General features: G+C 43.4%; 1 protein-coding gene and 1 non-coding gene across 8 annotated transcripts in view; both read left to right on the top strand.

The window, feature by feature from the left end:
* The window catches only part of IFT172 (intraflagellar transport 172), a 43,958-nt gene that overhangs the window by 13,406 nt on the left and 18,368 nt on the right, over positions 1-12,184 (top strand). For all 7 annotated transcript variants that reach the window (XR_004027109.1, XR_004027110.1, XR_004027111.1 and 4 more), the window contains exons 15-18: positions 3,316-3,428; positions 4,565-4,732; positions 9,706-9,842; positions 10,068-10,175. Coding sequence is in view for 4 of the 7 variants with exons in the window: in XM_030800794.1 (XP_030656654.1) it covers positions 3,316-3,428; positions 4,565-4,732; positions 9,706-9,842; positions 10,068-10,175 (526 nt within the window). In the remaining 3 variants the exon portion in view is untranslated. The remainder of the gene's footprint in view (positions 1-3,315; positions 3,429-4,564; positions 4,733-9,705; positions 9,843-10,067; positions 10,176-12,184) is intronic.
* Positions 484-585, top strand: LOC115831585. Its single transcript, XR_004027115.1, has one exon. It is a non-coding gene; the product is annotated as a U6 spliceosomal RNA (small nuclear RNA).

Here is a 12,184-nt window from a genome sequence, read left to right as displayed (position 1 = left end):
ACAGAAACTTTATTTGCACTTCACAAATATTAACATATAAGATTTATAAATCTTAGATCTTAATATTTTTATCATGAAATGTTTCAAGCATGAAAAGTAGTATAGAGAATAGCATTACCTATACAATGTAGCTGTTAAAAATGGGGCTCTGGGCCAGGCACAGTGGCTCACACCTGTAATCCCACCACTTTGGGAGGCTGAGGCAAGTGGATTGCTTGAGCTCAGGAGTTTGAGACCAGCCTAGGCAACATGGTGAGACCCTGTCTATGAAAAAAGAAATTAATTAAATTAAAAAAAAGAATGGGACTCTAGAGTCAAACCATCTCAATTCTCTACCTGTGTGATCTTAGGAAGTTACTTCATCTTTCTATATCTCAGTTTCCTCATCTATAAAATAGGGATAAAAATAGTACTTTATATGAAATACACTTATCCCTGGTACATAATAATAAATGTTAGCTATAAGTAATAATGATATTTTTCTTGCTTTGGCAGTACATATATTAAAATTGGAATGATAAAGAGAAGATTGGCATGGCTCCGTGCAAGGATGACACACAAATTTATGAAGCTTTCCACTTTAAACCAGTTTTTTAAAAGAAGATATTATCACTTGTTTATCCATACCCAGTTCTGTCAGATCCTGACATTTTGTTATATTTACGTTGAATCATTTTATATCCTCCCCCTTATTGATGGACATTTAAGTGGCTGATTTTTCACTATTACAGTGATTTAGTTAGTTCCATGCCTAGAATGGAACTGCTAAATCATAGAGGAGCTGTGTCTTCAACTTCACTAAATATTTCCAAATTGTTCTCTAAAAAAGTTATACCAATTTCTATTCCCACCAGCAGTTAGAGTTTCTATTGTCTGACATCTTCTGTAATACTTGAAATTGCCCGACTTCATAATTTGGCTTAAACGTGATATATATAAAATTATAGCTCATATTAATTTCATATATAATAATTATTGACCATTTATATTTCTTCTTCTGTGAATTGCTAGTTCGTATCTCTTACCCATTTTTAAAATCAGAGTGTCTCTTCTCATTGATTTGAAGGAGTTCTTTGCATATGCTTGTATAGACTTTGGTGGTTATTTGCATTGCAGATATTTTTGCCTCAGCCTATGGCGTGTCTTTTCTCTCCTTTTGGGAGTCTTTTACTATTCAGACATTTCACTTTAAAATAGTCCATTTTTTTCTCTTAAAAAAAAAAAAAAAAACAGTTTGAGGCCAGGCACAGTCGCTCACGCCTGTAATCCCAGCACCTTGGTAGGCCAAGGCAGGCGGATCACCTGAGGTCAGGAGTTCGAGACCAGCCTGGCCAACATGGTGAAACCCCGTCTCTACCAAAAATACAAAAATTAGCTGGGCATGGTGGAGGGCACCTGTAATCCCAGCTACTTGGGAGGCTGAGGCAGGAGAATCACTTGAACCAGGGAGGCGAAGGTTGCAGTGAGCTGAGATTGCGCCACTGCACTCTAGCCTGGGTGATAAGAGTGAAACTCCTTCTCCAAAAAAAAAAAAAAAAAAAAAGTTTATGATGCTTTAAGTCTTATTTAAGAAATCCTTTCCTATTCCCTCCTATATTTTAACATTTTTAAATTTTTCTTTTCACCTGGAATTTGTTTTTATGTATAATGTGGGTAGGGATCTAATTTTTTTTTTCCATATGTTTAACCATTTGTTGAAGTCCATTCTTCACCCACTAATTTGTAATGCAATCTCTGTCACAAATCAAGTTTCCATATACATGAGTCTATTAAAATAGTTGCACATTTCAAGAATATTATATTTCACATTAGGTTTCTGCACTCAGAAATGTAGATTATCTATGATGGAAACAATAATGTAGACCAAGAGGCCTAAGATTCCAGCAGCAAAAATGAGTTGTGAGAACTTGGACAAGCAATTTCACTCTGTAGGTCTCATTTTCAATGTATGTAAAATGACAGAGTTCAAGGCCGGGTACGGTGGCTCATGCCTGTAATACCAGTACTTTGAGAGGCCAAGGTGGGCAGATCACCTGAGGTCAGGAGTTTGAGACCAGCCTGACCAACGTGGTGAAACCCCATCTCTACTAAAAATACAAAAATTAGCCGGGCATGCTGGCAGGTGCCTATAGTCCCAGCTACTCGGGAGGCTGAGGCAGGAGAATTGCCTGAATCCGGGAGGCGGAGGTTACAGTGAGCTGAGATCGTGCCACTGCACTCCAGCCTGGGCGAGAGAGGAGACTCCATCTCAAAAAAAAAAAAAAAAAAAAAAAATACGGCTTTATCATTTTCCTTTTTTTTTTTTTTTTTGAGACAGAGTCTTGCTCTGTCGTCCAGGCTGGAGTGAAGTGGTGCGATCTCAGCTCACTGCAAGCTCCGCCTCCCGGGTTCACGCCATTCTCCCGCCTCAGCCTCCTGAGTAGCTGGGACTACAGGCACCAGCCACCACGCCAGGCTAATTTTTTTTGTATTTTTAGTAGAGACAGGGTTTCACCATGTTGGCCAGGCTGGTCTCCAACTCCTGACCTCAGGTGATCTGCCTACCTCGGCCTCCCAAAGTGCTGAGATTACAGGCGTCAACCACCATGCCCTGCCGATTTTACTTTTTAATTAAAGGAAGATTGTTTTTTAAATTGGTCTTCACAATTATAGACACCAGTGGACATTTGGTCTTTGGCTTAAGCACATATAATAAAGTGAGGCCTGTTGTTCGTTAATAATGGATATCACTAAAATGTATAAATAGGCTTTGATCAAGAGACCCCCTGAAACCATCCCAGCCAACCCTAATTGGTCTGCTCTAAATGTGATAGTTTCTGATAATGTCTACAAGATTCAAACCAAACTAAAATATTCATCTTCTGCAGTGACCAGCCTAACTTTAGTCAGAGGTTTGTCTGTTGCCGTCCCCACCATCCACCCTTGCAGTGCTCTTACACAGTAGGCATTCAAATATGCAGGTAACTTCTTAGAGCATATGACCATCAAGGTCACTGATTCATCAGCCTTGTCTCACTGCTGTGTTGTATCAGGCTTATCTTTAATGTGCTCAGTGCTGCCTTCGAGGGAATTGTGTGAGTAGGAGAAGCCACTTGCTCAATAGTTCTAGTCTGCTCTGGGGTAACTCCATAAGTCCCAGACAGTGACGACATTTCTTTGGGTCTGGACCTTTTGAGTTAACAACATAGTTAAACAAAACCTCTGCAATTCTAAAAGAGACCTAGCATCCTAGGCATCCTAGCAAAATTATGTGTTGGCCATACTATGTAGATGTGTGGAATCTCTCTTCTTAACCCTGTCTCCTTTATTCTATAGTGGATCTGATTGGTGGCTACAACATTGGCACCGTCAGCCATGAGAGCCACGTGGATTGGCTGGAACTTAATGAGACTGGACACAGGCTCCTCTTCAGGGACCGGAAACTTCGTGTGAGAAGAGCTACTAAGGCCTTAGGCATTGGTTGGCCCACAGAGGGTGTGAGACAAGCTGCCACCAGGGACTGAGGGAGGCAGGATGGAGCACATTGTCTTTGCTGTGTCATCAGCATAGCAGAAGGCACAGAAGAATCAACATTCTCTGTAGCTGATACCAAAACCCATCCTTTATTACCTCTTTTTTTTTTTCGGAGACAGTATCTCACTCTGTCACCCAGGCTGGAGTGCAGCAGTACAATCTGGGCTCACTGCAACTTCTGCCTCCCGGGTTCAAGCGATTCTCCTGCCTCAGCCTCCCCAGTAGCTGGGACTACAGGCACGTGCCAACACACCAAGATAATTTTTGTATTTTTAGTAGAGATGGGTTTTCACCATGTTGGCCAGGTCTCAAACTCCTGACCTCCTGACCTCAGGTGATCTGCCCGCCTCTGCCTCCCAAAGTGCTGGGATTACAGGTGTTGAGCCATGTACCCGGCAATCCTATATTACCTCAGAGGTGATTGTATTATGGCAACAAAGTCAAGAAGGGAGTTTGGAAGTTGGTGTTTCTTACTATTCACAGTCTGTGCCCTCAGGAAACTTCCTTAACCCTGCATTCCTCCTCCTCATTCCTAGCTGACCTTCACCTAGACCTGCTGTCCAGTGCTTTTCAGCCACACTTATCTGATAGCACGAACTGGCTGGAGGACAGCCTCTTCATCCCTCATTGATTCTCATCCCAATGTGGTAGCACCAGAGTCTTACAACCTCAGATCAAAGAGACAACCTGATGACTTTTCATTTCAGTGAAAGCCACATCACAAATTTCTGGATAATTTAATTTTTCTAGTGGCCTGCCATTTGTAATCCAAGCTGGTAACTCTGGCCCAGAGTTATTTCAAGAAGGAAAGACTGACCTTCACCTAACTTAAAATTCCTGGGATGTAGATCTTTGTTCTATGGGTCATCTCTTACTTGACCAGAGTTAGGATATACCAGCTCAGCAGAAAGCACGTCAGTAAGCTTTGAAATGCAGCATGAACCTGAGTAGTGGATTAGCTCACCACATCTCACCATTAGGGAAATGGTCAAAAGCAGGAGACAACCCCACATCCCCTTCTAATTGTGTTATCTGCCTTTTCTTTCTTCAGTTGCATCTGTATGATATTGAAAGCTGCTCTAAGACAATGATCCTCAACTTCTGCTCCTATGTGCAGTGGGTCCCAGGAAGTGATGTGCTGGTAGCTCAGAACCGAAACAGTCTGTGTGTGTGGTACAACATTGATGCACCTGAGACAGTCACCAAGTTCACTATTAGGGTATGTTGGACACTAGGGGCTCTCAGATGTGGTATTGAGCTGATTAATTACAGCCATGAGGAGACTCTGAAGGCTACTTGGTTTTCTGTGTCCACCACCCTTAATCTCTGTGATAGAATTGGCGAATGAAGCTTAGACTTATGGACCAGCCCCCAGAACCATCCTTTTTCAGATTCCTGACATTATATTAGACCCTTGGAGTATGGGTTCATTACAGTGGCCCTGGGAAGTCACCACGTCATAATATGGAGATCCCTGTAAGCTGGAAGATCCCTGATAGGAGAGGCAGTTCTAATGTCATCTCCTTCTATGCTGATTCTCCATTATAAGCCATTCAAAGTGCCTTTTTTTCTCAAATTACAGATCAGATCTTCTCTCCTGTCCTACCACAACATCACACATACCCAGTAGTCTTCCAAAATCTGGGAGGAGCCAGAGAAAACGAGAGGCAGGCTCCTGTGCTAGGCTAGGATGACTGGTGTGTGTATGACTTGATGCTTTCTTTTTGTCCTTTTCCATACCTTTTTTTAATCTCCTTTTTACCTCATTTTAAATGGATTAGGGTCTAAAATTTATTGGTTTAGTTCTTTCTTTTTCTTTCTTTCTCTTTCTCTCCTTCTCTTTTACTCTCTCTTCCTCTCTTTTCTCTCTCTCTCTCTCTTTCTGAGACAGGGTCTCACACTATCTCCCAGGCTGGAGTGCAGTGATACAGTCATAGCTCATTGCAGCTTCAACCTCCTGGGCTCAGCCAATCCTCCTGCCTCAGCCTCCTGTACAGCTAGGACTACAGGTGCATGCCACCATGTCCGGCTAATTTTGTGTTTAATTTCTTTAAACACCTTTTTTTTTTTTTTTTCCACATTTTGGGTTTGAAAGTTATATGTCCTATTTCTGTAGAGGTTACCTTGGAAGTTTAACATGTAGTTAAATGAACAAAGTCTAAAGTTAATCACATCTAACCACTCCCCTGCAAACAATACAAGGACTTTAAAAGACTTTAACCTTCATCTCCTCCTCTTTGTCATTGCTGTCCAGTATTTTAGTTCTAATCTTACTTCGTCTCCAAAGTTAGGCATGATTATTTTATTTGAGACAGAGTCTCTCTGTCACCCAGGCTGGAGTGCAGTGGTGTCATCTCGGCTCACTGCAACCTCCGTCTCCTGGATTCAAGAGAGTCTCCTGCCTCAGCCTCCCAAGTAGCTGGGATTACAGGTACCCGTCACGATGCCCACCTAATTTTTGTATTTTTAGTAGAGATGAGGTTTCGCCATGTAGGCCAGGCTGGTCTCGAACTCCTGACCTTAGGTGATCCACCCGCCTTGGCCTCCCCAAGTGCCGGGATTACAGGCATGAGCCACCACGCCCTGCCTGATTATTTTATAAGACAGGATTCATTTAGATTTACCATCAAGGTACCAGTTCCTTTGTTTACCTTTTCTTGCAGTGCCAATCTTCCCTCTGGAATGACTTTTCTTCTTCCTGAAGAATATTATTTAGAAGTTTTTTGTTTCTGTTTTTTGTTTTTTGAGACAGGGTCTCACTCTGTTGCCCAGGCTGGAGTGCAGTGGCACGATCTTGGCTCATTGCAACCTCTACCTCCCACATTCAAGTGATTCTCCCACCTCAGCCTCCTGAGAAGCTGGGATTACAGGCATTTGCCACCACGCCTGGCTGATTTTTGTATTTTTAGTAGAGACGGGTTTCACCATGTTGGCCAGACTAGTCTCAAACTCCCGACCTCAAGTGATCCGCCTCCATCAGGCTCCCTAAGTGCTGGGATTACAGACATGAGCCACCGCGCCCAGCCTTATTTAGAAATTTCTTTAGTGAAAGATGATAAATTTTCAGTTTTTCATTATCTGAACATGTTTTTATTTTGCCTTTGTTCTGAAAAGATGCTTGGACTCAATACCCAGTTCTAGATTGACAGTTAATTTTTCTTAATTTGTAAATGTTGTCTCATTGATTGACTTCCATTGTTGTTCTGAAAAATTTATCAGCAGCCATTTCTGTACAGGTCATCTGTCTTTTCTCTTTGGTTTCTCTTTTTTTTTTTCTTTTTTTTGAGACAGAGTCTCGCTCTGGAGTGCAGTGGCGTGATCTCAGCTCACTGCAACCTCCGCCTCCTGGGTTCATGCCATTCCCCTGCCTCAGCCTCCCGAGTAGCTGGGACTACAGGCGCCTGCCACCACACCCGGCTAATTTTTTGTATTTTTAGTAGAGATGGGGTTTCACCGTGTTAGCCAGGATGGTCTCGATCTCCTGACCTCGTGATCTGCCCACCTCGGCCTCCCAAAGTGCTGGGATTACAGGCGTTAGCCACCGTGCCCGGCCTCTCTTTGGTTTCTTTTAAAGTCTTCTTTTTTAGGACCAGGCACAGTGACTCACGCATATAATTCCAGCACTTTGGGAGGTTGAGACAGGCGGATCACTTGAGGCCAGGAGTTCAAGACCAGCCTGGCCAACATGGCGAAACCCCATCTCTACTAAAAAGAACAAAAATTAGCCGGGCATGGTGGCGTGCTCCTGTAATCCTACCTACTCAAGAGGCTGAGGCATGAGAATCGCTTGAACCTGGGAGGCAAAGGTTGCAGTGAGCCGAGGTTGTACCACTGCACTCCAGCCTGAACGACAGAGTGAGACTCTGTCTCAGAAAAAAAAAAAAAAAATCTTCTCTTTTTCTTAGGTGTTTTGAAGTTTCACTACAATGTGTCTAGATATAATTTTTTTTTTTTTTGAGACGGAGTCTTGCTCTGTCATCCAGGCTGGAGTGCAGTGGCACAATCTTGCTTTACTGCAACCTCTACCTCCCGGGTTCAAGCGATTCTCCTGCCTCAGCCTCCTAAGTAGCTGGGACTACAGGCACGTGCCATCACACCCAGCTAATTTTTTGTATTTTTAGTAGAGATGGAGTTTCACCGTGTTGGCCAGGGTGGTCTCAATCTCCTGATCTTGTGATCGGCCTGCCTCAGCCTCCCATAGTGCTGGGATTACAGGCATGAGCCACTGCACCCAGCCATAAATTTTTAAAATGTATCCTGCTTAGTATAGATTGTATTTCCTGTGTTTATGAATGCACATATTTTCATCACTCTTGGAAGTTTCTTAGTTATTATCTCTTCGAACATTCTTCTCCTCAGCCATTCTTTAGTCTCTTCAGAACTCTAATTAGGCAAATGTTAGATTTCTTGTTTTACATTTTTAATTTCTCTTTCATAGTTTCTTTCTTCCTGCTCCATGCTTCATTCTGGATAATTTCCTTTTTTTTTTTTTGGAGACAGGGTCTCATTCTGTTGCCCCATGTTGGAGTGCAGTGGTGTGATCTTGGCTCACTGCAGCCTCGACCTCCTGGGTTCAAGCTATACTCCTATCTCAGCCTCCCGAGTAGCTGGGACTACAGGCATATGCCACTACAGGTGTATGCCACCATGCCCTGCTTTTTTTTTTTTTCAATTTTCTGTAAAGACAAGTTCTCACTATGTTTCCCAGGCTGGTCTCAAACTTCTGGGCTCAAGCAGTCCTTCTGCCTGAGCCTCCTAAAGTGCTGGGATTACAGGCATGAGCCACTGCATCTGGCCTCTGGATAATTTCTGTAGATCTGTTTCGATTCATTAATTTGCTTTTCATAATTGTCTAATCTGCTATTTAAACTATACATTGAGTTTTTTACTTCAAATATTAAATTTTTCTTTAAGTTTTATTTGATTATTTCTCCAGTCTGCCTGGCTATATTGATAATTTCTTATTCCTTGCTTAATTTTTCATTTCATCTTTTAAGGTATTTAGGTGCTTCATAAATAATCATTTTATATTCTATAACTGGGCTTTAAAACAAAAACAACAAAACAAAACAAAAAAACAGCGTCTCACTTTGTCACCCAGGCTGTGCAGTGGCATGATCACAGCTCACTGCATGTGCAAACTCCTGGGCTCAAGTGATCCTCTCACCTCAGCCTCCTGAGTAGCTGGGACTACAGGCACATGCAACCACACCCAGATAATTTTTTTTTTTCAGTAGGGATGAGGTCTCGCTATGTTGCCCAGGCTGGTCTTGAACTCTTGAGCTCAAGTGCTCCTCCCACCTTGGTCTCGAAAAGTGCTGGGATTATAGGTATGAGCCACCGAGCCCGGCCTTTAACTGTTATTTTTAATATCTGAAATTCTTGAAGGTCTATTGTTTGTAGTTATTATGTACTTTTTCATAGTAGTTGGTTTCCTTGTATTTTTTTTTTTTTTATTGTGAGCTCATGTTGCTTTGAATGTATTTTTTTGGAATCCTGAGGGCTTAAAATGGATATGTTCTCCTCCAGTGATGATTTGGTCTTGCTTCTGCAGGAATCAGGCATATTAATGATCTATAACCATTTCTTTTGTTCCCTTTACTAAAGAGTGGATCCTAGGTTTAATTAAGGATTTTCAAATTCAGCCTCTCCATCCTGCTGGAGGGCCTGAGGTTTATTCTGCTGACACTGCATTTGCTTTCAGGACAACTGTACCTTTCCCATTTGCTCACTTTCCTTTTTTTCTTGCTCAGGATTTAGCTTATTGACCTTTTTCTTTCTGCCTGTATTTTTTTGAGAGAGAAGGGTAGGATATGGGTAGGGAATATTCTTAGTGATTTCTTCAAGTAAGCCCAAGCAATGCATTAAAAATATGTTCCAGGTTCAAGTCATATTTTAATGAGAGAACCCTTAAGAATATCTTACTCTTATGGTACTGCTGGAAGCAGAAGTGAATGCCACACTTTGTACCTCCAGGAGTTGGTGCTGTCATAGGAGTATACTTTAACTCAAGGATATTGCTATAAATGAAGTATTTTTTTATGCTTGAGATAAACTAAAATGTTAGGAAAATCAGGGCCGCTGTGACTCTCTTGACCACTGACTGGGTCGGATGAGGGTGGGTCTTTTCTACAATTGATTCAGTGGAAACTAACCTGAAATTGGGGTGGGTGGGGGGATAAACTTTTACAGGGTGATGTTATAGGTCTGGAGCGGGGCGGGGGAAAGACCGAGGTGATGGTGATGGAAGGTGTGACTACTATTGCCTACACATTGGATGAGGGCCTCATCGAGTTTGGAACAGCCATTGATGATGGCAACTACATCCGGTGAGAGGCTGGCCAATAACCAGTGAGGTGGTGGGAGAGTCTGGTTCTGAGAGGGGAGGACCTGGGGTGGGGTGTAAAACTGGCCAGCACTGATAAGGATCCAGTGATCCTGGGAGGATGAGACAAAGATGGCCCTTTCCCCTCCCCTTGCCCCATCACCAGTCTTCTGCTGTATCTTCCTAACCCTTTCCTCATTCATTATGCTTTGCTTCCTTCCCTTTCTAGGGCAACAGACTTCTTAGAGACTCTGGAAATGACCCCAGAAACGCAGGCAATGTGGAAAACCTTGAGTAAACTGGCGCTAGAGGCAAGGCAACTACACATTGCGGAGAGGTGAGGTAGACATGTAGAACAGAGGTGCCAGGCAGCTAGGAGGGATGACCACATGAGTGTTTTCCCTGTGGGCTGCTCCAATCCAGTGTTAAGGTACTCCCTCCCTTCCCACTGCCAGCAAATAGCATAGAGCCCTTCTGCAGTACAATATTCCAAACACTCTCCCATCCTAGATTATAAGAGTATGCCTTGACCAGGCATGGTGGCTGATGCCTGTAATCCCAGCACTTTGGGAGGCTGAGGCGGGCAGATCACAAGGTCAGGAGTTCGAGACCAGCCTGGCCAACATGGTGAAACCCCGTCTCTACTAAAAATACAAAAATTAGCCAGGCGTAGTGGCGGGCGCCTATAATGCCAGCTACTGAGGAGGCTGAGGCAGGAGAATTGCTTGAACCCAGGAGGCAGACGTTGCAGTGAGCTGAGATTGCGCCACTGTACTCCAGCCTGGGCGACAGAGCAAGACTCTGTCTCAAAAAAAAAAAGTATGTCTTGGCTGGGCACGGCGGCTCATGCCTGTAATCCTAGCACTTTGGGAGGGCGAGGTGGGCAGATCACTTGAAGCCAGAAGTTTGAGAGCAGCCTGGCCAACATGGCGAAACCCCAGCTCTACTAAAAATACAAAAATTAGCCAGGCATGGTGGTGCACACCTGTGGTCCCAGCTATTCAGGAGGCTGAGGCACAGGAATCACTTGAACCCGGGAGGCAAAGGTTGCAGTGAGCTGAGATCATGCAGCTGCACTCCAGCCTGGCTAATGAGCGAGATTGTAACTCAAAAAAAAAAAAAAGTGAAAAAACAAGAGTATGAGTTTTATTATTTTTACTGCCCCTTCTTGTAACTAGGTTCCCCTTAACATTTTTTTTACTATTCATACCCTTCAATCCATGCATATGTGTATAATCCAGGTTTGGTATAGGAGTGCAGTTCACAGGACAAACTTGGGACTCCAGACTCCTTGAGTTCAAATCTTGGTTCCAATTACCAACTTGCATAACTGTAGAGAGGTTATTTGACCTTCCCAAACCTTGGCTTCTTGATTTTCTCTGTGTAGAATAGGGATAATAATAGTATTTGCCTCATATGATGATAAAGAAGATGGTAAGGATATTGGTAGTGAAGGAGTGATGAGAGAATCTGTGCAAAGTGCTCAATAAATGTCACCTGCTGCCATTTTGGCTAGGAATCATCCTTGATCCCATTTTCTCCACACTTCCCACATGTAGATTATCAGCAAGTCCTAAGGACTCTGTCTTCAAAACACATCCTGATGTCTCCATCCTCGTGCAGACCACTGCCATCTCCCACCTGCAATATTGCACAGCCTCTTAATTAGTCACACTGATACTATTTCTTGTATCCCTACCATCTATTCATCCCAGAGCAGCTGAGGTCATTTTTTTAAACATAGATTGTGTCATTTTCATGACTGGAACCTTCCATTAGCTTACTGTTTTACTTAGTATAAAACCCAAACTCCTTGTGTGGCCTTAGCCCTGAAGTTTTTTGGCCTCTGCTTCCTTCTCATGCCAGCTTCCTGCTTGCCCATTAGTCTCCAACCACACTGGCATCCTTTTGGCTCTGTGAGTGTGCCAAGCTCATACGTGCTATAGGGCCTTTACACTAGCTGTTCCCTCTCCAGGAATAACTTTTCTTTTAGGCCTTGGTGTCCTTATGCTTGAGAGAAACAAAAATGTTAGGAAAATCAGGGCCGCTGTGACTCTCTTGACCACTGACTGGGTCGGATGAGGGTGGGTCTTTTCTACAATTGATTCAGTGGAAACTAACCTGAAATTGGGGGGGATGGGGGGATAAACTTTTACAGGGTGATGTTATAGGTCTGGAGCGGGGCGGGGGAAAGACCGAGGTGATGGTGATGGAAGGTGTGACTACTATTGCCTACACATTGGATGAGGGCCTCATAGAGTTTGGAACAGCCATTGATGATGGCAACTACATCCGGTGAGAGGCTGGCGGTGAGAGGCGCCTCAGCCTCCCAAAGCCACTGCAGAA

The sequence above is a fragment of the Nomascus leucogenys genome, chromosome 19 (assembly GCF_006542625.1).
Source record: "Nomascus leucogenys isolate Asia chromosome 19, Asia_NLE_v1, whole genome shotgun sequence".
Classification (NCBI taxonomy): domain Eukaryota; kingdom Metazoa; phylum Chordata; class Mammalia; order Primates; family Hylobatidae; genus Nomascus; species Nomascus leucogenys.
The sequence above is the reverse complement of the archived record's forward strand: the minus strand, read 5'-3'. Positions and strand labels throughout refer to the sequence as shown.